The sequence below is a fragment of the Argentina silus genome, assembly GCF_951799395.1.
Source record: "Argentina silus genome assembly, chromosome: 1".
Taxonomy (NCBI): domain Eukaryota; kingdom Metazoa; phylum Chordata; class Actinopteri; order Argentiniformes; family Argentinidae; genus Argentina; species Argentina silus.
The window spans coordinates 512,769-538,142 of NC_139655.1; the positions used below are offsets into that span (position 1 = coordinate 512,769).

The following is a 25,374-nucleotide window of genomic DNA, read 5'->3' on the forward strand; positions in this document are numbered from 1 at the left end:
ACATATATATAACATATATATAACATATATATCCATTTGGCTGTATTTGGTTATTAACCCTCAGTACACTGTACGATACAACCTAACTATACTGTACTGTACAACCAAACTATACTGTACGATACAACCTAACTATACTGTACTATACAACCAAACTATACTGTACTATACAACCTAACTATACTGTACTATACAACCTAACTATACTGTACTATACAACCTAACTATACTGTACTATACAACCTACTAAGTATACTGTAGGCATTGATGATTGTTAAACCTTTATTTATACAGTAGTGTCCCACTGAGACCTTTATTTATACTGTACCACCAATTCCAATTCCTTTTCAGGATCTGTATTGTATCAGCCTACTACAAACATTACATAAAATAATACCAATACATTAGCCTACATTTAAACAATTACACACAATAAATACAACAATTACACACAACAAATACAAGCTGTACACCTTCTCATGGTGGAGGTGGTGGAATGGTGTGGGGAATGTTTTCTTGTCACACTTTGGGCCCGTTAATACCAATCAATCATCTCTTGAATGCCACAGCCTATTTGAGTATTGTTGCTGACCATGTGCATCCCTTCATGGCCACAATTTACCCATCTTCTAATGGCTACTTCCAGCATGATAATGCACCATGTCACAAAGCAAAAGTCATCTCAAACTGTTTTCATGAACATGACAATGAGTTCAGTGTTCTTCAGTGGCCTTCCCAGTCACCGGATCTGAATCCAATAGAACACCTTTAGGATGTGGTAGAACGGGAGATTCACAGCTTGAAAGTGAACCTGAAAAATCTGCAGGAATTGCGTGATGCAATCATGTCATCATGGACCAGAATCTCAAAGGAATGTTTCCAACATCTTGTGGAATCAACGCCACGAAGAACTGAGGCTGTTTTGACAGCAAAGGGACCTACCCAGTATTAGTAAGGTGTAATAAAGGGAGTATTACACAGTATTAGTATAGTGTTCTAATAAAGGGAGTATTACCCAGTATTAGTATAGTGTTTCTAATAAAGGGAGTATTACCCAGTATTAGTATAGTGTTCTAATGAAGGGAGTATTACCCAGTATTAGTATAGTGTTGTAATAAAGGGAGTATTACACAGTATTAGTATAGTGTTGTAATAAAGGGAGTATTACCCAGTATTAGTATAGTGTTGTAATAAAGGGAGGCCCTATTAGTTGAATCTGTCCCATGTCTGTTACTTTGATTGTTAAAGCCATACAACAAGTCACTTCAATCAAGCTATACAATAATCTGCTTCAATCAGCATAACCATTTCATGTAACGGTACAAATCAAGATCGTCAGTCAGGATAGTGTCAGTTATATCTGTCCTCTGGGCGAGAACATGCTGATTTAGGTGCATACTGACCTAAAGGGAACCTCTTGTTGAACTGTGCATGGGTTAGTGTCCCTGAGTTAAGCTGTATGTAAGGTTTGCGCACTTTGCCAGAGGAACAGGTCCTTGCACAGTCAGCGCTTTTGCCTCTCTCCTGCCGGCCTGTAATAAATGGTAAACCTTAGTTGGACTCCGGAATCGGATGCGTGTTCTTCAAGCTGGGCCAAAGGGATTTTCCTGCACCCTAACAATTCTGGTGCCGTGACCCAGATGTTTGACACCCACTTGGACCAGGAGTCGCTGCCCAAAACTAAAGGTAAGGGACTTTTGCTTTTCCTTTTTAGATAGGGAATTGCGAGTGACGTTGGTGAGGTTTTTTCGGTACTCTGGTCTGAGATAGGGTAGACGGTAGTAGATATGTGTGTAATGTGGTGTAATGGTGTGAGGATTTAAAAAAAAAATATATAGAAAATCCTTCTTCTAGCATTGTGACTGCCTATGGCCCCTGGTCTGAGCACTGATTACTTTATCTTATGATGATATGGATACATGATTCTCTTACTGAAACAAATGTAAGTCGCTTTGGATAAAGGCGTCTGCTAAATGCCATAAATGTAAACAAAAAAAATCCTCCTAGGTAAGGGCCGTGGCACGGGACAGAGTTCCCAGGTAAAAGTTATAAAATCTTCCTTAAGGGCGTGCGCGCGGGAATTGGGTCCCCTGGTATTCAGCAGTCTGTGAGCTCACAAGAGATAAAAGATTCTCCCTAGTTTTTCTGTATGAATGCATGTGTTGTTAACCGACTATTGTTGTTGGATTTTTAGTTGTAAGTGTGTTAGTACACCGTTTGTTTGTCTAGAAACGTGCGTGTGTAGAAAAAGATACCTTGGTCGTCTTGCACATACAGAGAAAAATGTTTTCTTGTCTTGGTATTGTATGTATGTATTTGTGTGTTCAAACCTATTCATGAACAGTCTGTTATTAGACAACAGCATCACGGAAACTCACATTTTTGTTGGACTGGACTGTGTTTGGGCATCAAGTCAGCAAGGTTCTAAAATCTTAGTTTTCCAGGTATACCACATGACACAACCATTTTAACCCCTCTGGAGGGGGCCTTTAAGGTTCTCTCCAGGTATCTCGGCAAAGGCAAGGCTATGTCTTCTCTCTTTTCAGAGTGGCAGAGAAATTCAGATTGAATGACCTGATGAAACTCTTTCCACACTGGGAGCTGTGGTACAGCCTGTCTCCTGCTGTGTGGCTCTTGCAAGGCTTCTTTAAGAAGCTCAATCGTGTAAACTCTCTTCTGTGTGTATGCTCTGATGTTTCCTTAGATTTTGTGCACGACTGAAACTCTTCCCACACTGGCAGCAGTGGTATGGTTTCTCTCCTGTGTGAATGAGCTGATGCGTCTTTAGATCTCCTGCCCACTTGAAAGTCTTCCTACACTGGGAGCATTGGTATGGCTTCTCTCCTGTGTGTATTCTCTGATGTATCCTTAGGTTTTGTGACTGAACGAAACTCTTCCCACACTGGGAGCAGTTGAATAGTTTCTCTCCTGTGTGTATTCTCAGGTGTGTCTTCAGTCCCCCTAGCTGACTGAAACTCTTCCCACACTGGGAGCAGGTGAATGGTTTCTCTCCTGTGTGTATTCTCAAGTGTGTCTTTAGTGCCCCGACCTGATTGAAACTCTTCCCACACTGGGAGCAGGTGAAGGGTTTCTCTCCTGTGTGTATTCTCTGATGGCTCTTTAGGGCTCCTGTCTGATTGAAACTTTTCCCACATTGGGAGCAAGTGTATGGTTTCTCTCCTGTGTGTTTTCTCTGGTGTCTAGTAAGGTGTCCTGACTGATTGAAACTCTTCCCACACTGGGAGCAGGTGTATGGTTTCTCTCCTGTGTGCATTTTCTGATGCATCTTTAGGTTCCCTGGATCACTGAAACCCTTCCCACACTGGGAGCAAAGGTATGGTTTCTCTGCTGTGTGTATTACCTGATGTCTCTTTAGGGTTTCTACACGACCGAAACTCTTCCCACACTGTGAGCAGTGGTATGGTTTCTCTCCTGTGTGTACTCTCTGATGGTTCTTTAGGGCTCCTGCCTGAATGAAACTCTTCCCACACTGGGAGCAAGTGAATGGTTTCTCTCCTGTGTGTACTCTGTAGTGTACAGTAAGGTGTCCTGACTGATTGAAACTCTTCCCACACTGGGAGCAGGTGTATGGTTTCCTTTCTGCGTGTAGTCTCTGATGTCTTTTTAGGGTCCCTGCCTGATTGAAACTCATCCCACACTGGGAACAGTGGTGATTCTTCTTACCTATGTCAGTTTGTGGGTGTAGTTTAAGGTGAGTTGGACAAATTAAACTCTCGCTGCATTCTAAACAGGGACGGGGCCTGCAAGTGTGACTTCTCAAGTCCTCTGGCTTTTTGAAACTACTGAAGCAGTCCATGCAGTGGTGTTTTTTCTGTCTTGGGCTCCTCTGTGTGTGTTGTTTATGGTTTCCTGATGTGGTGGAGCTGGGCTCGCTGTCTGAGTCTGGGTGGGACCTCTCGCCTGTAAGAATAGGAACATATACAGGGTTACAAACACCATGAGAGCAATAACAGGCACAATTTTCCTGTTTCTCACAAAACAGTGAGTAATGTTGCCAAAAATAATCTTAATATTTTAAATAGATGGTAGAGTTTTGAATACTGCTGCAAAACATTTTAAGGTGTCTATTCCGCCCTATATCCTGGTCCCCTCTTTCTCTCCGACACCACTGGGAGAACGTTGATGAAACTTTGGTGAATGATGGGTCTTGCCATGCAGATGGGACATTTCCAAAATTACACTGGTTGGCACAATTTTAACGAAACCACGGTGAAAGATACAAAGTGACATCATTAAACACATCATAATATGGTGCAAAGTGGAGAGCTAGGAGGGGCCTAATGTCATATAGCCTAACGAATTTGGGAATTATATTTTGTGAGTGAAATCTGTTATGCAGCATAATTTAATACGGAAACTTGGCCAATAAGGAAACCAGAGTTGTTGGTTTATAGAATCCAGTCGCATTTGTAGCCAAATAAATTGCCTGTGCACGTATTTTATTTTCACAAATTAATTTGTGAATAATATTGTGAGAAACCAACACAACTGTAAGACTGATGGAAATACCAGTTGTGCAAATATTTAGTTTAAGCCTACTGGTGAAATGTGTGTTTGAAGTAAAGGCGTCTTATATCAATACAGAGTTAGGATAATGTCATAATTGGTGCTTTTGTGTTAGCCATGTTAAATATTCTATACAAAGACACATTTACTTATTTCTTATTCCAGGCTTTGATATTCTGTTGGGTTTAGTGATGCCAGGAGAACCAGCACATCTCTGAGGCCTGCAGAGAGCTATGAATGAAGACTAAGTAGAAGTTTTCCAGACACAGATTAAGCCTACTCCTGGACTAGTAAACATTGGCAGTGTAGATTCTTCATTAAATATGGTCTATAGTCCAGGACTTGGTTTAATCTGGGTCTGGGAAACTAGCCCTGATAGATCAATCCCACACAAGAGAGGGAGAGACCAGGACTGTCAGACTATGCAGGTACTGACTGACTTACAGTGCACTGGTAGCACTGTTATACAGCAGTACAATGACACTCACCACTATACAACAAAGACTTACCATCCGTCTCACTGTCTTTCATCTCCATTTCTCCTCCGTCCTCTTGTTTCACCATCACTCCCTCCTCCTTAATTTCTTCTCCTCCGTCTTCTTCTTTCACAACCACACCGTTCTGCATTACATCTTCTCCTCCATCCTCTTCTTTCACTATCACTCCCTTCTCCTTAATTTCCTCTTCTCTCTCTTCTTCTTTCATCATCACTCCATTCTCCTCCACATCTTCTTCCTCCAGCTTCACTGCCACCATCTCTGGACCCCACTGTGTGCTTTTCAGAGCTGGAGAACCACAGCCAGATCCGGGGGACTCTGTGGACTCTGGTTCATACATGGTTGCTGCTCTGGGGAGGACCTGCAGCTAGAAACAAAGGAGGCACAAACAATCAATTCACTGTAATACCATCTAGACTAACAGGATGTACTGCAAATACAATCATCTATGGATTACTGACTGCATTTGTTTGTAATGAATAATTACGTATTAGCTTATAATCACTAACGGAGCTCCACCTATGAACAGTAGCTATCAAATGAAAAGACACAAGAAAATCAATTCGGCACCCATTGGTTTCAGTGGCATTACAACCTTCTTTACAAACTATCAAAACTCAGTTAATACCGTTGGCTTTTATAGTAACTGGCTACTTGTAGAGGCACTTTTACTGTTTTGTATAAATAAAAGTACCATGAGCCCCGTTTCGTATTAAATGTGTCTGGCTAAACTAGTAGCTGTCCAATCTTCTATGCTAGCTTTCGTCCTCAATGCCAAACTTAATAAATACTGGACACTCAAACTAAGTTCCTTCTCATACAATCATGTAACTAATAGATTCCCTGGAAATGAACTTGAAAACAATGTATGGATTTATTGTTTTGTTGAACAGTCGTGACTGGTGTGAGGCTGACCGGTCGTCTGTCCCGTTGTAACCATGGTAACTTGTTTGACGAGGCTACTTGTTATCAGATCAGTTGGACGGAGCCGCTGTCTGTCTTCAGGCAACGGTCAACTTTATGCCATCAACTCAACTCAAGGTTCGTTGACAGTAACTTCCACAATTAACATTTATATCAGCGTTAGACATGTAACGCAATAAGCATTAATGTACACAGACAGTAGCAGTTTGTATTGCTCGTTTAAAAGCTGTTATTGTTACACTAGTTAGCTTAGCTCTATTAGCTTAGGTTGTCAAATTGTCAACGACAAACAGTATTTTAAGGTACAAGTTTAGCTTCACAACTGGTTTGTAACACCGGACCTTCCCGTCGGCAGACCTGTTCGGGACCGAACCATCGTAGCGGGTAGGACAGCTTGCTGTGTCTCTATTTTGAACCTAGCTCAGGGTTAGCTAGCTAGCTCTCTACTTCATTCATCAATTATTCATCAACTCCTACCGTTAGTTCGGCGTTATTGAAGGTAGTGTCGCTGTCCCAGTCTCTGTAATAAGTGAATATATAGGATACTCCTGGTCCAAATAAAACGTATCAAGGCTTCATTCAATAATTCTATAATGTAGTGAGATCGCAGCAGACAAGAGAAGAGAAATGGTCAAAACAGACCCAGAGTGAAAACTCACCGAAGCGCGCCAGGTGTTTACGTCATCACACCGCGCTTCATCGAATATCCGCCGGACGTTCAGACTAAGGACACGCCCATTTTGGGTTGAAAACAAATCGGTCTTCGTCTGCCATGTAAAGTAGTCTATTTTTGTCTACCTCCGATTTTTGTTGTGATTGCTTTTTTTGTTTTTCAATAAACTTTATAGAATGCCTGTAGTGTCGTTAATGAGATACGTATCGGTGATTGTTGTCCAACAACTGCAGTATTATTGAACGACACTTGTCCTGCAACCAAAGAATGCTAGGTGGCTAACCGTGACGTAGGACTCATTGGCAGTTTTGTCTACCAGGAGTATTAGTGGTTGCAGGAGGTTTCTAGAGTCTCGTCTTTTTGGCTCAAGGTCCATATAGAATTTTCAAATGAGTCCGCGGGCCACAAATTGTTACGTCAAAACCATTTTTATTCATGAATATGTAAGATAGGCCTGCACATGAACGTGGATTGGTGAACTTATGTCTCACCGTCAACACCACAATAAAGTAAAATGTATTGGCCACAAGTTGACACATGAGAAGCATGTGTATTTCAGTGTGTGGATCCTCCAGAAGGCCAGTACGTTAAAGGGGATCGCTGCACAGAAGGGCATCTATGGGCTATAAATGTAATGTTTTCAGTGAGTATAATAATGATTTGTATTTGCATTGATATCCATCAAGCTTAGTAGTAAGTCTATGAAAGCATTCACATTGTAAACACCGCAGGAAGGTAAAAATGACAGGCCAGTCATTGAAAGCAGGTTGATGCACAGAAAATGGCCACCGGCACATGAAGTAAAATATATGGGCCACAGTGAGAGTAACGTTAGGCTGCAGTAACATGAAACAGAAGCTTTTTTACATTTTCACACCACTATTGTGCAGTTGAATCACAGTGACACACACTCCTCGTCCTTCAGCTCACAGAAGTTGTCCGCTTTCCCCACTGTGTCCAAACATGTCTCAATTTCCCCTCTCAGGTCCCACCCTAACTCTCAGGTCCCACCCTAACCCTAACTCTCAGGTCCCACCCTAACCCTAACCCTCTCAGGTCCCACCCTAACCCTCTCAGGTCCCACCCTAACTCTCAGGTCCCACCCTAACCCTCTCAGGTCCCACCCTAACCCTAACCCTCTCAGGTCCCACCCTAACCCTAACTCTCAGGTCCCACCCTAACCCTCTCAGGTCCCACCCTAACCCTAACTCTCAGGTCCCACCCTAACCCTCTCAGGTCCCACCCTAACCCTAACTCTCAGGTCCCACCCTAACCCTCTCAGGTCCCACCCTAACCCTCTCAGGTCCCACCCTAACCCTAACCCTCTCAGGTCCCACCCTAACCCTAACTCTCAGGTCCCACCCTAACCCTAACCCTCTCAGGTCCCACCCTAACCCTAACTCTCAGGTCCCACCCTAACCCTAACCCTCTCAGGTCCCACCCTAACCCTAACTCTCAGGTCCCACCCTAACCCTCTCAGGTCCCACCCTAACCCTCTCAGGTCCCACCCTAACCCTAACTCTCAGGTCCCACCCTAACCCTCTCAGGTCCCACCCTAACCCTAACTCTCAGGTCCCACCCTAACCCTCTCAGGTCCCACCCTAACCCTCTCAGGTCCCACCCTAACCCTAACTCTCAGGTCCCACCCTAACCCTCTCAGGTCCCACCCTAACCCTAACTCTCAGGTCCCACCCTAACCCTAACCCTCTCAGGTCCCACCCTAACCCTCTCAGGTCCCACCCTAACCCTAACCCTAACCTTTACCCTAACCCTCTCAGGTCCCACCCTAACCCTAACTCTCAGGTCTGACGCACGCCGAAAAACTTTCCCAAAGCTTGGCCAGTGCACATTTGAGTGATATAATAAGTCGATCCTCGGCAATTGAATGAACTGGCGACGGTAAAGTCGCCACAATTCTCACTACTGCCGTGACAACATGTTACGAGATATTGTTGTAACATATATAACAACTATACTGTACTATACTACCCAACTATACTACCTAACTATACTGTAATATACAACCTAACTATACTGTACTATACTACCTACTAAGTATACTGTAGGCATGGATTATTGTTAAACCTTAACCTGTTCAACCTTTATTTATACAGGGGTGTCCCACTGAGACCTTTATTTATACTGGGGTGTCCCACTGAGACCAAGGTCTCCTTTTCAGGGGAGACCTAATTATATTAAAATACATTAGATTGACATTGCATTACATTTGCCTACAACAAACAATACATTATGTCAAATAATACCAATATATTAGCCTACATTTAAACAATTACGCACAATAAATACAACAATGAAGTATCTATAAAATATATATAGATTATATATATATCTATAATCAATCAAGACACGTACATTACTCAGATGAGAGTTCCTTTATCAAGGTCTTAAACCCACCGATAGGAAACAGTGATACCAATGTTGCCCGATTATTCTTTGACAAAGTGAAAATGCTACAGTGTTGTGGGAGAGAAAACACTTCAGCAATGATGGAATGAATCTGTCCCAAGTCTGCCGCCCACTGTCTTGCATATTCATGAGAGTGTTGAGTTACCTGACAGTTCAGTTAGCCAGGTATACCACTCTGTGAGGGGAGACAGATTTCTCACCTGTCATTAACTATATTCTTATTATCAATATAACCATACAGAGATTTTACTTTGATTGTAAAAGCCATACAACAAGTCACTTCAATCAAACTATACAACAATCTGCTTCAATCAGTATAACCATTTCATGTAATGGTAGAAATCAAGATAGTCAGTCAGGATAGTGTCAGTTATATCTGTCCTCTGTTGGCGAGAACATGCTGATTTAGGTGCATTCTGACCAAAAGGGAACCTCTTGTTGAACTGTGCATGGGTTAGTGTCCCTGAGTTAAGCTGTATGTAAGGTTTGTGCGGAAAAAAAACATATCTGAGAGAGACTGTGCACTTTGCCAGAGGAACAGATCAATCAGTCAGCATATTTGCCTCTCTCCTGCCGGCCTGTAATGAATGGTAAACCTTGGTTGGACTTGAACGTGTCTTCTTCAAATTGGGGAAAAAGGGATTTCCTTGCACACTAACAATTCTGGTGCCGTAACCCGGATGTCTGACACCCGCTCTGACCAGGAGTCACTGCGGGAAACCCATGAAGGAAAGCCTTTTGCTTTTCTTTTAGGGAATTGCGAGTGTCTTTGGTGAGTTGTTTTCGGTACTCTGGTAGGGTAGATGGTGGTCCACTGTGTCTCAGTTGGTAGAGCATGGCGCTAACAATGCTTAGGTTGTGGGTTTGATTCCTGCTGGGACCATATATACTGAAATGTATGAACTCACTGCAATGTAAGTCGCTTTGGATAAAAGCGTCAGCTAAATGGCAGATACAGATGGTTGTACTCTGGTCTGTGATAGGGTAGATGTAGTAGATCTACGGAGGCAGGTTGTCTCATAGGTAAAGGCTGAGGCATTCCGCAGGTAAAAGGAATAAAGTCTTCCTTAAGGGCGTGCGGGAATAAAGGCTTCCTTCAACATTTTGTTGGATTGGACTGCATTTGGGCATCCAGCCAGTGAGGTTCTAAAATGTTAGTTTTCCTGCTATACCACATGACATAACCATTTTCACCCCTCTGGAGGGGGCCTTTAAAGTTCTCTCCAGGTATCTCGGCAAAGGCAAGGCTATGTCTTCTCTCTTTTCAGAGTGACAGAGGAACTCAGATTGAATGACCTGGTGAAACCCTTCCCACACTGGGAGCTGTGGTACAGCCTGTCTCCTGCTGTGTGGCTCTTGCAAGGCTTCTTCAAGAGGCTCATTCATGTAAACTCTCTTCTGTGTGTATGCTCTGATGTTTCCTTAGATTTTGTGCCCGACTGAAACTCTTCCCACATTGGCAGCAATGGTATGGTTTCTCTCCTGTATGAATGACCTGATGCGTCTTTAGATCTCCTGCCCACTTGAAACTCTTCCCACACTGGGAGCAGTGGTATGGTTTCTCTCCCGTGTGTATTCTCTGATGTATCCTTAGGTTTTGTGCCTGAACGAAACTCTTCCCACACTGGGAGCAATGGTATGGTTTCTCTCCCGTGTGTATTCTCAGGTGTGTCTTTAGTGCTCCTGCCTGATTGAAACTCTTCCCACATTGGGAGCAATGGTATGGTTTCTCTCCCGTGTGTATTCTCTGATGGTTGTTTAGGGCTCCTGTCTGATTGAAACTCTTCCCACACTGGGAGCAGGTGTATGGTTTCTCTCCTGTGTGTTTTCTCTGATGGTTCTTTAGGGCTCCTGCCTGATTGAAACTCTTCCCACATTGGGAGCAGTGATATGGTTTTTCTCCTGTGTGTTTTCTCTGGTGTATAGTAAGGTGTCCTGACTGATTGAAACTTTTCCCACACTGGGAGCAGGTGTATGGTTTCTCTCCTGTGTGTATTCTCTGATGCATTTTTAGGTTCCCTGGATCACTGAAACCCTTCCCACACTGGGAACAGAGGTATGGTTTCTCTGCTGTGTGTATTATCTGATGTCTCTTTAGGGTTTCGACACGACTGAAACTCTTCCCACATTGGGAGCAGTGGTATGGTTTCTCTCCTGTGTGTTTTCTCTGGTGTATAGTTAGGTGTCCTGACTGATTGAAACTCTTCCCACACTGGGAGCAGATGTATGTTTTCTCTCCCGTGTGGACTCTCTGATGTCTCTTTAGGGTTCCTACACGACCGAAACTCATCCCACACTGAGAACAGTGGTATGGTTTCTCTCCTGTGTGTATTCTCTGATGCATCTTCAGGTCTCCTGCCTGATTGAAGCTCTTTCCACACTGGGAGCAGTGGTGTGGCCTCTCTCCTGTGTGAATAAGCTGATGTGCCTTAAGTTGGGATTTGTAATGAAAACTTTTCCCACACTGAGGGCAAGGGTGACTCTTCTCTCCAATGTGAGTCTGTGGGTGTAGTTTCAGGTGAGTTGGACAAATGAAACTCTCACTGCAATCTAAACAGGGACGGGGCCTGCAAGTGTGACTTCTCAAATCCTCTGGCTCATAGAAACTACTGAAGCAGTCCATGCAGTGGTGTTTTTTCCGACTTGAGCTCCTCTGTCTGTGTTGTTTATGGTTTCCTGATTCGGTGGAACTGGGCTCGCTGTCTGAGTCTGTAAGAATAGGAACATATACAGGGTTAAAAACACTATGAGAGAGCAACAACAGGCACAATTTACATTGTGCAAAAACAGTGAGTAAAGTTGCCCAACATTTTTTTAATATTTTAAATAGATGGAGGATAATCCAATGGGAGTTTTGAGTACTGCAGCAAGAGCTTGCATGCCACAAAACATTTGACGGTGTCTGCCTGGTTTCACAAACACATTGTTAAAGAAAAGGTAATAAAGATAACATTCTATATCAGTAATTTTCATTGCACTTCTTCTGGGCCAACAATCTGTTCTGCTGTCATTCTTCCTATAACGAGTGCACCTTGAGTCTTTCAGCGGCCGCGTTGACACTTCACAGGAGGACATTGGCTCCAGTCTGAGTTTCATGTCGGTAAGCGCTGTAACTAAATATCTCTGACCTTAGTTTGTGGAGGAATAAATGGTTAAATATAGGCCTACTCAGACTATTAGAGCATGCAGTCATAACGATGTGAGCAGAGTTGTGTTTTGTCCAACTCCTCGTATGTGTGGTGGATCCAGGAACAACTGTAGGATCATGCGTGTCTCCAACAACCGTTACCGTCCCGGGGGGTGAGCGGGCGCTGGCGGGTTTGGGTTGTCTGGGGCCTCTGCTGTTGGCCCTCCGAGTGGTCGGGACTTTGGGCCGGTCGGGGTTGCTGCTGCTATCGGTCCCCATGCAGGCATGTGGCATGGGCTGCACGGAGTGGGGCCGGTGGTGGTTGCCCTGGGCGTTATCCGGGTCTGGCTGCCGTTATTGTTATTAGGCCCTCCCAGTGCAGGTGTAAGGCCCAGTAACGGCCCTATATCCTGGCTGTAGGCCCTCCCAGTGCAGGTGTAAGGCCCAGTAACGGCCCTATATCCTGGCTGTAGGCCCTCCCAGTGCAGGTGTAAGGCCCAGTAACGGCCCTATATCCTGGCTGTAGGCATAGAGCCTAACGAATTTGGGAATATTATTTTGTGAGTGAAGTCTGTTATGCAGCCAATTATGCAACCAAATTAATTGCCTGTGCACATATTTTGTTTTAGCTAATGAATTTGGGAATAAGAGAAACCAACGCAAAGCTGGAAGAAACAAGACTGATGAAAATATTAGCTGTGCAAATATTTTGTCTTCGCCTACTGGTGAAATGTGTGTTTGACGTAAAGGCATCTTATATCAAGGTTGATTGTGCGCATTTCCAGCAATTTCACAGTAAGCCTACTGTCATTAAGGTGAACACATGACTTCTCTTTGATTCTGCATTAATAGTCTTGCCTTGTTTATCCAGTCACTAATTTGATATGCACGAGTATACAACAGTGTTGTCATAATTGGTGCTTTTGTGTTAGCCGTGTGAAATATTATTCTATTAAAACATTGCATTGCATTCAGAAACACAATTACTGTAGCTCGACTTATTTCTAATTCCAGGCCTTGACATTCTATTAACCTGTTGTCAGTGTGGCTCTCCAGGTGAGATTGATTTGCCAAAGTGGCTCCCTAATAATAATAAAAATAATGAAGACCACTGCTATAGAGTATTGTCAGTTTTTAGGGTATTTTGTAAACTATTTAGTGATAATGAGGAAAATGGTGCTTCCTTAGGTTTAGTGATGCCAGGAGAACCAGCACATCTCTGAGTGCTATGAATGAAGACTGAGGAGAGGTTTCCCAGACACAGATTATTATTTTACATTATTATATTACATTGACAGTGTCATTAAATATGGTCTATAGTCCAGGACTTGGTTTAATCTGGGTCTGGGAAACTAGCCCCGATAGATCAATCCCACACAAGGAGAGTGACCAGGACTGTCAGTATGCAGGTACTGACTGACTTACAGTGCACTGGTAGCACTGTTATACAGCAGTACAATGACACTCACCACTATACAACAAAGACTTACCATCCGTCTCACTGTCTTTCATCTCCATTTCTCCTCCATCCTCTTCTTTCACCATCACTCCCTCCTCCTTAATTTCTTCTCCTCCGTCTTCTTCTTTCACAACCACACCCTTCTGCACTACATCTTCTCCTCCATCCTCTTCTTTCACCATCACTCCCTTCTCCTTAATTTCCTCTTCTCTCTCTTCTTCTTTCACCATCACTGCATTTTCCTCCACTTCTTCTTCCTCCAGCTTCACTGCCACCATCTCTGGACCCCACTGTGTGCTTTTCAGAGCTGGAGAACCACAGCCAGATCCGGGGGACTCTGTGGACTCTGGTTCATACATGGTTGCTGCTCTGGGGAGGACCTGCAGCTAGAAATAAAAGAGGCACAAACAGTGCAGATTAAATTATGAATTACACTCAAACAATTCACTGTAATCCCATCTAGACTAACAGGATGTACTGCAAATACAATCCTCTATGGATTACTGACTGCATTTGTTTGTAATGAATAATTACGTATTAGCTTGTAGTCACTAACAGAGCTCCACCTATGAACAGCCACAGCTCTGGACCGACCATTGTAGCTATCAAATGAAAAGTCACACCAGAAAATCAATACGCCGCCCATCGATTTCAGTGGCATTACAACCTTCTTTTATAGTAACTGGCTACTTGTAGAGGCACTTTTACTGTTTTGTATAAATAAAAGTACCATGAGCCCCGTTTCGTATTAAATGTGTCTGACTAAACTAGTAGCTGTCCAATCTTCTATGCTAGCTTTCGTCCTCAATGCCAAACTTAATAAATACTGGACACTCAAACTAAGTTCCTTCTCATACAATCATGTAACTAAGAAATTCTTTAGAAATGAACTTGAAAACAATGTATGGATTTATTGTTTTGTTGAACAGTCGTGACTGGTGTGAGGCTGACCGGTCGTCTGTCCCGTTGTAACCATGGTAACTTGTTTGACAGCGCATCATATTTTTACCGGAGTCGGGTCGAGCTTCCGGTCCGCGTCGCTCTGCATTTTGACGCGTTGTTGATCTTTATATTACAACGTGAAAGACAAGCAGCAGTGTATTTAACGATGTTTGGAGGTTTAATTAAACTTTTATGCGTTTATATCTATCTAGCTATCTTTATATCTGGCTAGTTTAACAGTAAATTTTCGCGATTGTAAAGTTGGATAATTTATAGTTGCATATAGTGTACATCGAATCCAGCCAGAACATGGTGTTGGTTACTGTTTTTTGTTTTTTAATTATTATATCTAACTAGGTATTTCCCTTCCTACGTTTTGCAATCTGTCGTCATATTTGTCTTTGATTGTGTGGTGTAACTCAACAACTATTGCAGGTTGGCTCAATACATTCGAGGTTATTAAAACCAAATTAAATCAGATGCCCATTTATTTATTTCAAGATCTGAGGAGACAAGTTGCCGGCACAAATTATGTGCTGCACTGTAGATTGCCACACCGTAACAGATCATATACACGCGTTGCCTCCCTTCCTCACCTCGTATTCCTGGTAGAGATGTTCTGGCTCCTGCACGTGAGAGGTGCAGGGTTCCATTCCTGCCTGGAGCATGTTAGTTAGTTAGTTAGTTGGAGATGTATGTGATGGGGGGGGGGGGGGGGGGGGGGGGTGATCTCCTCCCGATCCTGCCGAATACACCGCACGAGCCCTGGCCAACCGCCCTAGCGGACCGCTCCAACCAACCCGGGAATCACCGACATCACTCCCAGTTTAATACAATGAAAACGAAGATAGGGAAAATAGCTAGCTATATATAATAATATTTTTTATTTAAAAAAAAAACAGTAACACACACCATGTTCTGGCTGGATTCGATTTATGCTATATGCAGCTATAAATTATCTTGAAATAAATCTTGAATTAATCTTGAAATAAATTAATGGGCATCTGATTTCAATTGGTTTTAATAACCTCGAATGTATTGAGCCAACCTACAATAGTTGTTGAGTAATGGGCTTGTCGTTGCTACACCACACAATCAATGACAAATATGACGACATCGATCGCCAAACGTAGCAAGGGAAATAGCTAGCTAGATATAATTAGCAGTAACACGCATCATGTTCAGGCTGGATTCGATGGATTAGCAGCTGTAATTATCCAACTACAATAGCGAAATCGCAACAACAAAAATATATAAAATATAAACCCATATTAGTTTCATTAAACCTCCAAACATCGTTAAATACACTGCTGCTTGTCTTTCACGTTGTAATATAAAGATCAACAACGCGTCAAAATGCAGAGCGACGCGGACCGACAGCTCGACCCGACACCGGGCTGCTTTTTATCCATCCCAGTTACCAGACACATCAGTGTGGACGGAGTGGCGCTACCTGTCCAAAGGCAATTTTGTTATTCACTCAAGGTTTGTTTACAGTAACTTTCCAAATGAACATTTCTATCAGCGTTAGACATTGTGTCTCTCTTTTGTTAACTGAACATTTTAAATGTGCTGATTGTTACTTTCGATTACAGTTGGAACACAATGTAAGGCAAGGGACATGATTGTACACAGACAGTAGCAGTTTGTATTGCTCGTTTAAAAGCTGTTATTGTTACACTAGTTAGCTTAGCTCTATTAGCTTAGGTTGTCAAATTGTCAACGACAAACAGTATTTTAAGGTACAAGTTTAGCTTCACAACTGGTTTGTAACACCGGACCTTCCCGTCGGCAGACCTGTTCGGGACCGAACCATCGTAGCGGGTAGGACAGCTTGCTGTGTCTCTATTTTGAACCTAGCTCAGGGTTAGCTAGCTAGCTCTCTACTTCATTCATCAATTATTCATCAACTCCTACCGTTAGTTCGGCGTTATTGAAGGTAGTGTCGCTGTCCCAGTCTCTGTAATAAGTGAATATATAGGATACTCCTGGTCCAAGTAAACGCATGAAGCCTTCATTCAACCATACGATAATAAAGTAGTAGTGAGATCGCAGAAAAGACAAGATCTGTGTTCTCTGTGTGTATCAGTCCCAATAGTGGAACTCCGCCAGTCTACTTCCGGTCACTGTAAATGTATGTAAAGGAGGATTTCTTCAAAATAAGAGCACCCAAGTTGAACTTTATTTTGCATTTAAACATGGTAAACAGAGGTCAAGGAACCACAAATTGACCCAGAAGGGTTTGTAATTGTTCCTATATCCTAATTATTATTCTAAAATGGTATTGCCCCAGAATAATGAACTATTTTTTCAAATATTTCAATAAATCTCTGGTACCACTCTACTCCTTAACACTTCCAGAATACATATCATTTACTCCAGCCATACACCTCACATTACCCTGCACTGTGTAGGACACATACACTCACCGAACACTTTATTAGGAACACTATACTAATACTGGGTAGGGCCTCCCTTTATTAGGAACACTATACTAATACTGGGTAGGGCCTCCCTTTATTAGGAACACTATACTAATACTGGGTAGGGCCTCCCTTTATTACATCACTATACTAATACTGGGTAGGGCCTCCCTTTATTAGAACACTATACTAATACTGGGTAGGTCCCCTTGCTCTCAAAATAGCCTCAATTCTTCGTGGCATTGATTCCACAAGATGTTGGAAACATTCCTTTAAGATTCTGGTCCATGATTGCATCACGCAATTCCTGCAGATTTTTCAGGTGCACTTTCAAGCTGTGAATCTCCCGTTCTACCACATCCCGAAGGTGTTCTATTGGATTCAGATCCAGTGACTGAAGAACACTGAACTCATTGTCATGTTCATGAAAACAGTTTGAGATGACTTTTGCTTGGTGACAAAGCGATGATTGATTGGTATTAACAGGCCAAAGTGTGCCAAGAGAACATTCTCCACACCATTCCACCACCTCCACCATGAGAAGGTGTCCAGGTGTTCCTCCACCATGAGAAGGTGTACAGGTGTTCCTCCACCATGAGAAGTTGTACAGGTGTTCCTCCACCATGAGAAGGTGTCCAGGTGTTCCACCACCTCCACCATGAGAAGGTGTACAGGTGTTCCACCACCTCCACCATGAGAAGGTGTACAGGTCTTCCTAATAAAGTGTTCAGTGAGTGTATAATGGACTGTACAAAATTATTTTTAAAATATTTCAATACATCTTTGGTACCACTCTACTTGGGAGCACTTCCAGAATGCATATCAGTTGAGTTTGAATCTAGAGCGATGTCATTGCAAATGTTGCTGGCTATTTACTGGCGCCATACAGCTCAAAGAATCCAATCTGCTTAACTACCTAACAATAGTACATTGTACACACAAGGTTGTCACTGTAAAACCGGAATCAAAAAATGTTCATGTTGTCGTTAGACATTTTTTTTAGTTTTTCTCAGTTGTAACACTGTAGTCACGAAAATATCTGTGCCGAAGTGTTGTGTCCTCGTCTGAGGTTGGCGGAGGCCCGACTGTGCTACGAGAGTGACACTGATTCTGTCTCTGTCCCCATGGAAACTGATGAAGACATTGTGAGTGAATCTATCTATCTATCTGTCTATCTATCTATCTAACCTTCTATCTAGGCTAACTTATATCTCCTAGGAGTCTTAGTTTTATCAAATTAAAGCTGACAATCTCTGTTGGAGTAGAGCTAAAAGAAGACAAAATGCTTCCTCTTTCCAATACATCTGTAGGGCATTTAGTGTAGTGCCAGGGGCAAGTCACCATGGCCTGTGAGTACAATATTTGGAATCTTCCGTGAATGTGGCCCCAACCCGCCACTTACCTATGTGCTTCAGGGTGGGGGAGAGAGACAGGGAGAGGGGGGAGAGAAATTGTTATCAGCTGAAGCCTGAATGAAACAACAATTATTAACTATGAATTATGAATGACTATGGCAGAAATCAGAGGACAAACTCATTCCTCATCACCTCTCCAGTGGAGGCTACGGAGAGCCATGAGGGATGTCATACAAACCGTTATTGGCACATAATAGTTCATATGACATATAGTATTTTGTGTACAGTCCATTATGTGTTCCCTATGGAATCTAGAGGTAGCACTTTTAACTGTTGGGACACAGTTTAAAGTGCCAATAAGTCTTTGTATGACACCCCTCATGGTTGAAACTCAGTTGATATGTATACTGGAAGTCTTGTCGAGTACAGTGGTCCTAAAAATGATGTTTAGCCTTTGATTTCAGCAAAAAATAAGAGAAAATATTGCGATCCCATCACTTTCATCTAGCTCCATTAAGATCCCATCACTTTCCATTCATGTTTTAACTTACACTTTTATTTTGAACCCGCGAATACGGCGAAAAGCGAAACCGGAAGTCTTAATGGAGCTAGATGGAGCTAGCTGGAGTTCAGGGAACACAGATCAAGACTAGAGACAACAGCTAAATGGTCAAAACAGAGAAAAACCCAGAGAGTGAAAACTCATCAAAACGCGCCATGTGGAGACGTCATCACCCTGCGCCTCATTGAATATCCACGGGATGTTCAGATGAAGGACACGCCCATTTTGGGTGAAAACAAACAAAGCGGTCTTCATCTGCCCCATATTCATGTTAAGTATTTTTGTCTGCCTCCGATTTTTGCTCAGATTGCTTCATCCTTAACTGACAGCCTTAGTAATCAGTGAGGGCGCCTCCCTGTCTTCCTGAGGCAGGTGGTTGTCAACAAGGGTGAAACAGAAACGAACATAGCAAAGATAAATAAAACACAGATATAATAAGGAGTGTTTTTATTGCATGCTTTGTTTAATCATCATCACACTTGTTTTCTGAATTGCACTCTGGCGTGTAGCACCTCACTGGCACCAACAAATACATATTCTACATCTACAACTGAAATGTCTTTTATTGGAGGTATATCTTCAGATAAACAGTCTGCTCGTACACATAGCAGAGGTCTTGTCATTACTCTGGGTGATACAGATGGGACCCATAATCTGCAGGCAATATTGTCCAACCACTGTAGCAGAGCCATTGACATACAACAAATAGGTAGAAACACTCAGATGCACATACTGTATCTACGGAAACACAGTGACATGTAACTGACATAAATAGCAACTTGGCAAACGATAGCCAAATGATAAAGGCTACAGCAGGCTAGCTAGCTAATCATCAGCTTCCCCAAACATATGAATGTCGTGCTTCCTTCAACACTTTATAGATCCAGGTGAGATAACGGTAACCCTGTTGACCCTAGTGAGATAACGGTAACCCTGTTGACCCTAGTGAGATAACAGTAACCCTGTTGACCCTAGTGAGATAACAGTAACCCTGTTGACCCTAGTGAGAGAACGGTAACCCTGTTGACCCTAGTGAGAGAACGGTAACCCTGTTGACCCTAGTGAGATAACGGTAACCCTGTTGACCCTAGTGAGATAACGGTAACCCTGTTGATCCTAGTAAATATTGCTGCATGCTGCGACTTACAAAAGCATGCAGGACAGCAAAATCTTTACTGTTTGAACCTTCTAGGACAGCTGGCCTGGGAGACGTCACATCTGGCCCATGGTGAAGTTAAGTTGTTTACTGTATAGTTGGGTAGTATACTGTATTATACTACCTACCTATACTGTACTATACTACCTAACTATACTGTACTATACTACCTACTAAGTATACTGTTGACTACGCAAACATGCTATAGTGTTGTGGGAGAGAAAACATTTTAGCAATGATGGAATGAATCTGTCCCAAGTCTGCCGCCCACTGTCTTGCATATTCATTGAGTGTTGAGTTACCTGACAGTTCAGTTAGCCAGGTATACCACGCTGTGAGGGGAGACAGATTTCTCACCTGTCATTAATTATATTCTTATTATCAATATAACCATACAGAGATTTTACTTTGATTGTTAAAGCCATACAACAAGTCACTTCAATCAAACTATACAACAATCTGTTTCAGTCAGCATAACCATTTCATGTTTCATGTTACAAAGTCAGACAGGATAGTGTCAGTTATATCTGTCCTCTGTTGGCAAGAACATGCTGATTTAGGTGCACACCTCTACGCTGTGAGGGTATGGCTGCATGGCTCTCGCAAGACTTCGTTAAGAGGCTCACTCATGTAAACTATCTTCTGTGTGTATGCTCTGATGTTTCCTTAGGTTTTGTGCCCGACTGAAACTCTTCCCACACTGGCAGCAGTGGTATGGTTTCTCTCCTGTGTGAATGAGCTGATGCCTCTTTAGATCTCCTGCCCAATTGAAACTCCTCCTACACTGGGAGCAGTGGTATGGTTTCTCTCCTGTGTGCATTCTCTGATGTGTCCTTAGATTTTGTGCCTGATTGAAACTCTTTCCACACTGGGAACAAATGTATGGTTTCTCTCCTGTGTGTACTCTCTGATGTGTCTTTAGATCTCCTGCCTGACTGAAACTCTTTCCACACTGGGAGCAGTGGTATGGTTTCTCTGCTGTGTGTATTATCTGATGTCTCTTTAGGGTTTCTACACGACCAAAACTCTTACCACACTGTGAGCAATAGTGTGGTTTCTCTCCTGTGTGTATTCTCTGGTGTATAGTTAGGTGTCCTGCCTGATTGAAACTCTTCCCACACTGGGAGCAGGTGTACGGTTTCTCTCCTGTGTGCATTCTCTGATGTGTCTTTAGAGCGCCTGCTTCATTAAAACTCTTCCCACACTGGGAGCAATGGTACAGCCTCTCTCCTGTGTGTATTCTCAGGTGTGTCTTTAGTGCCCCTGCCTGACTGAAACTCTTCCCACAATGGGAGCAGGTATATGGTTTCTCTCCTGTGTGTATTCTCTGATGCATCTTTAGGTTCCCTGGATCACTGAAACCCTTCCCACACCGGGAGCAGAGGTATGGTTTCTCTGCTGTGTGTATTATTTGATGTCTATTTAGGGTTTCTACACGACCAAAACTCTTCCCACACTGAGAACAGTGGTATGGTTTCTCTCCTGTGTGCTCTCTCTGGTGTATAGTAAGGTGTCCTGACTGACTGAAACTCTTCCCACACTGGGAGCAGGTGTATGGTTTCTCTCCTGTATGTAGTCTCTGATGTCTCTTTAAAGTTTCTACACGACCAAAACTCATCCCACACTGGGAACAGTGGTATGGTTTCTCTCCTGTGTGTATTCTCTGATGCATCTTCAGGCCTCCTGCCTGATTGAAACTCTTCCCACACTGGGAGCAGTGGTATGATCTCTCTCCTGTGTGAATGAGCTGATGTGCCTTAAGTTGGGATTTGTAATGAAAACTCTTCCCACACTGAGGGCAAAGGTGATTCTTCTCTCCTATGTGAGTCTGTGGGTGTAGTTTCAGGTGAGTTGAACAAATGAAACTCTCACTGCATTCTAAACAGGGAAGGGGCCTGCAAATGTGACTTCTCAAATCCTCTGGCTCATAGAAACTACTGAAGCAGTCCATGCAGTGGTGTTTTTTCCGTCTGGAGCTCCTCTGTCTGTTTTGTTTTTGGTTTCCTGATGTGGTGGAGCAGGGCTCGCTGTCTGAGTCTGGGTGGGACCTCTCGTCTGTAAGAATAGGAACATATTCAGGGTTACAAACCCCATGAGAGCAACAACAAGCACAAATGTTTATTGTGCAAAACAGCAAATAAAGTTGCACAAAATAATCATAATAGATGGTAGATAATCCAATGGGAGTTTAGAATACTTCAACAAAACCTTTGATGGTGTTTCTGGTTTCTCAAACACATTGTTAAAGTATAGGTACAATAAAAGCATGCTGTAGAGCAGGGCTCCCAATAAAGATAACATTTTATATCAGTAATATAAATTGCGCTACTTGTGGGCTAGCAATCTGTTCTGCTGTCATTCTGCTTACAACAAGTGCACCTTGAGTCTTTCAGCGGCCGCGTTGACACTTCACAGGAGGACATTGGCTCCAGTCTAAGTTTCATGTCGGTAAGAGCTGTAACTAAATATCTCTGACCTTAGTTTGTGGAGGAATAAATGGTTAAATATAGGCCTACTCAGACTATTAGAGCATGCAATCATAACGATGTGAGCAGAGTTGTGTTTTGTCCAACTCCTTGTATGTGTGGTGGATCCAGGAACAACTGTAGGATTATGCATGTCTCCAACAACCGTTACCATCCCAGGGGGTGAGCGGGCGCTGGCGGGTTTGGGTTGTCTGGGGCCTCTGCTGTTGGCCCTCCTAGTGGTCGGGACTTTGGGCCGGTCGGGGTTGCTGCTGCTATCCGTCCCCATGCAAGCATGTGGCATGGGCTGCACGGAGTGGGGCCGGTGGTGGTTGCCCTGGGCGTTATCCGGGTCTGGCTGCCGTTATTGTCTGCGGGCGGGGGTGCCCTGCAACAGTGGACGGGTCGAGGCTGGATCAGCCTGGGTGTCTGGTGTCTGGTGTTGGCCCCCCTGATGCAGGTGTGTCACTGAGTTGGTACAAGTTGGGGGAGCATCTGCTGCCTGGGCCAATTTCATGTCCTTCTTCTCTTTCAGTTGTGGGCAGGATCTTGCGGTGCGCTGGTTTGGGTTGGCTGGGGCCTCTGCTGTAGGCAGTGCAAGATGGGATGGTCGCTCTGGGCGACTCAGGCTCTTGCTACTGCCCCCACTACCCCCCTAATGTCCCTCTGGTGGGCCGCCCGTGACAGAGTGGATGTGGATGTGGAAGTGGGCACTGGCCTCGTCCTTTAGATTTTTAGATGTGCCGTATTTTAGATGTGCTAGGGGCCTCAGGCCACCTGCTTTATGCTGATTCTCTCCTACAGATTTTCAGTTTTCAACAGCCTCTAATCTTGTGTTGTCCTCTTTCTGCCATTAGCCCCTCAAAACAAGACTCCTGAAATCTTCCAGCATGAGTCTATTCCGCCCTATATTGTTGCCTGTGCACATATTTTGTTTCAGCAAATAAATTTGGGAATAAGAGTGTGAGAAATCAAAGCAACGCTGTAGGACTGATAGAAATATAAATATTTTTGTTTTAGCCTACTGGTGAAATTTGTGTTTGAAGTAAAGGCGTCTTATATCAATACAGAGTTAGTACTATAGTAGCCCTAAACCTAATAGCGCCCACATTCTTTTTCTTTTTGGTCACAGAAGGTGATCATACCAGGAGAAAAGCTCTCCCTGTGCACAACAGGGACACAGCACTGTAGAACAGAGACAACCAGAGTGTCATAGTAAAAGTTTATGAATAAACGTCTTGCTTCATTCACAGGTTTCTCCATCACTCTCCTAATATAGAGTGACAGCAGGTTTACTGTGCTATAGGTTAGTAGTGTTCTTGTTGTGAAGCACTTTGGGCCAATAGTTCATGTAAAAAGTACTACAGAAATACATTTGGTTGATTAAGTGAGATTGATTTGCCAAAGTGGCTCCCAAATAAAAAGTTAGTATTGTTTGTTTTTATGGTATTGTCACTATTTAGTGATAATGAGGAAAATGGGGTTCAACATGTGCTTCCTTAGGTTTAGTGATGCCAGGAGAACCAGCACATCTCTGAGAGCTATGAATGAAGACTGAGGAGAGGTTTCCCAGACACAGATTATTATTTTACATTATTATATTACATTGGCAGTGTCATTAAATATGGTCTATAGTCCAGGACTTGGTTTAATCTGGGTCTGGGAAACTAGCCCCGATAGATCAATCCCACACAAGGAGAGTGACCAGGACTGTCAGTATGCAGGTACTGACTGACTTACAGTGCACTGGTAGCAGTGTTATACAGCAGTGCAATGACACTCACCACTATACAACAAAGACTTACCATCCGTCTCACTGTCTTTCATCTCCATTTCTCCTCCATCCTCTTCTTTCACCATCACTCCCTCCTCCTTAATTTCTTCTTCTCCGTCTTCTTCTTTCACAACCACACCCTTCTGCACTACATCTTCTCCTCCATCCTCTTCTTTCACTATCACTCCCTTCTCCTTAATTTCCTCTTCTCTGTCTTCTTCTTTCACCATCACTCCATTCTCCTCCACTTCTTCTTTTACCATCACGCCATTCTCCTCTACATCTTCTTCCTCCAGCTTCACTGCCACCATCTCTGGACCCCACTGTGTGCTTTTCAGAGCTGGAGAACCACAGCCAGATCCGGGGGACTCTGTGGACTCTGGTTCATACATGGTTGCTGTTCTGGGGAGGACCTGCAGCTAGAAACAAAGGAGGCACAACAGTATAGGGTCAATTATAAATTACACTCAAACAATTCACTGTAATCCCATCTAGACTAACATGACATGTACTGCAAATGCAATCCTCTATGGATTACTGACTGCATTTGTTTGTAATGAATAATTACGTATTAGCTTGTAGTCACTAACAGAGCTCCACCTATGAACAGCCACAGCTCTGGACCGACCATTGTAGCTATCAAATGAAAAGTCACACCAGAAAATCAATACGCCGCCCATCGATTTCAGTGGCATTACAACCTTCTTTACCAACTATCAAAAAAAAAAAAAAAAAACATTGGCTTTTATGGTAATTGGCTACTTACAGAGGTACTTATATGCACTCTTTTGTATACTCAAAAGTACAATGAGCCCCTGTTAAGTTTCGTATTAAATGTGACTGGCAAAACTCGCTGGCTAGCTGACCAATATTCTATGCTAGCTTTCGTCCTCATTGCCAAACTGAAAAAAAAACTGCACACTCAAACTAATTTGCTTGTCATGAAATCATGGAAGTAAGAAATGTCATTAATGGATTTATTGTTTTGTTGAACAGTCGTGACTGGTGTGAGGCTGACCGGTCGTCTGTCCCGTTGTAACCATGGTAACTTGTTTGACGAGGC

General features: G+C 43.2%; 3 protein-coding genes across 4 annotated transcripts; all 3 read right to left on the minus strand.

Annotated features, from left to right (window-relative positions):
* Positions 1-397: 397 nt before the first annotated feature.
* Positions 398-6,529, minus strand: LOC310803657 (uncharacterized protein). Its single transcript, XM_083668511.1, has 3 exons — positions 6,426-6,529; positions 5,037-5,391; positions 398-3,921 (listed from the first exon to the last, which is right to left on the minus strand). The coding sequence occupies exons 2-3, from the start codon at positions 5,362-5,364 to the stop codon at positions 2,657-2,659; spliced, it is 1,593 nt and encodes a 530-aa protein (XP_083524637.1). The 5' UTR covers positions 5,365-5,391; positions 6,426-6,529; the 3' UTR covers positions 398-2,656.
* Positions 6,530-8,758: 2,229 nt separating this feature from the next.
* LOC310803617 (uncharacterized protein) lies at positions 8,759-16,584 on the minus strand. 2 transcript variants are annotated; one of them, XM_083668467.1, is made up of 4 exons: positions 16,494-16,584; positions 13,666-14,020; positions 10,381-11,757; positions 8,759-10,344 (listed from the first exon to the last, which is right to left on the minus strand). In XM_083668467.1, the coding sequence occupies exons 1-3, from the start codon at positions 16,581-16,583 to the stop codon at positions 10,427-10,429; spliced, it is 1,776 nt and encodes a 591-aa protein (XP_083524593.1). In that variant the 5' UTR covers position 16,584; the 3' UTR covers positions 8,759-10,344; positions 10,381-10,426. The 2 variants fall into 2 exon arrangements, with proteins under 2 accessions (XP_083524593.1, XP_083524592.1); XM_083668466.1 differs by having other exon boundaries at positions 8,759-11,757.
* A 2,772-nt stretch (positions 16,585-19,356) lies between these two features.
* Positions 19,357-24,716, minus strand: LOC310803608 (uncharacterized protein). The gene is made up of 2 exons (XM_083668455.1): positions 24,343-24,716; positions 19,357-22,127 (listed from the first exon to the last, which is right to left on the minus strand). Exons 1-2 carry the CDS (start codon positions 24,701-24,703, stop codon positions 20,695-20,697), a joined length of 1,794 nt encoding a protein of 597 aa, XP_083524581.1. The 5' UTR covers positions 24,704-24,716; the 3' UTR covers positions 19,357-20,694.
* Positions 24,717-25,374: the final 658 nt, after the last annotated feature.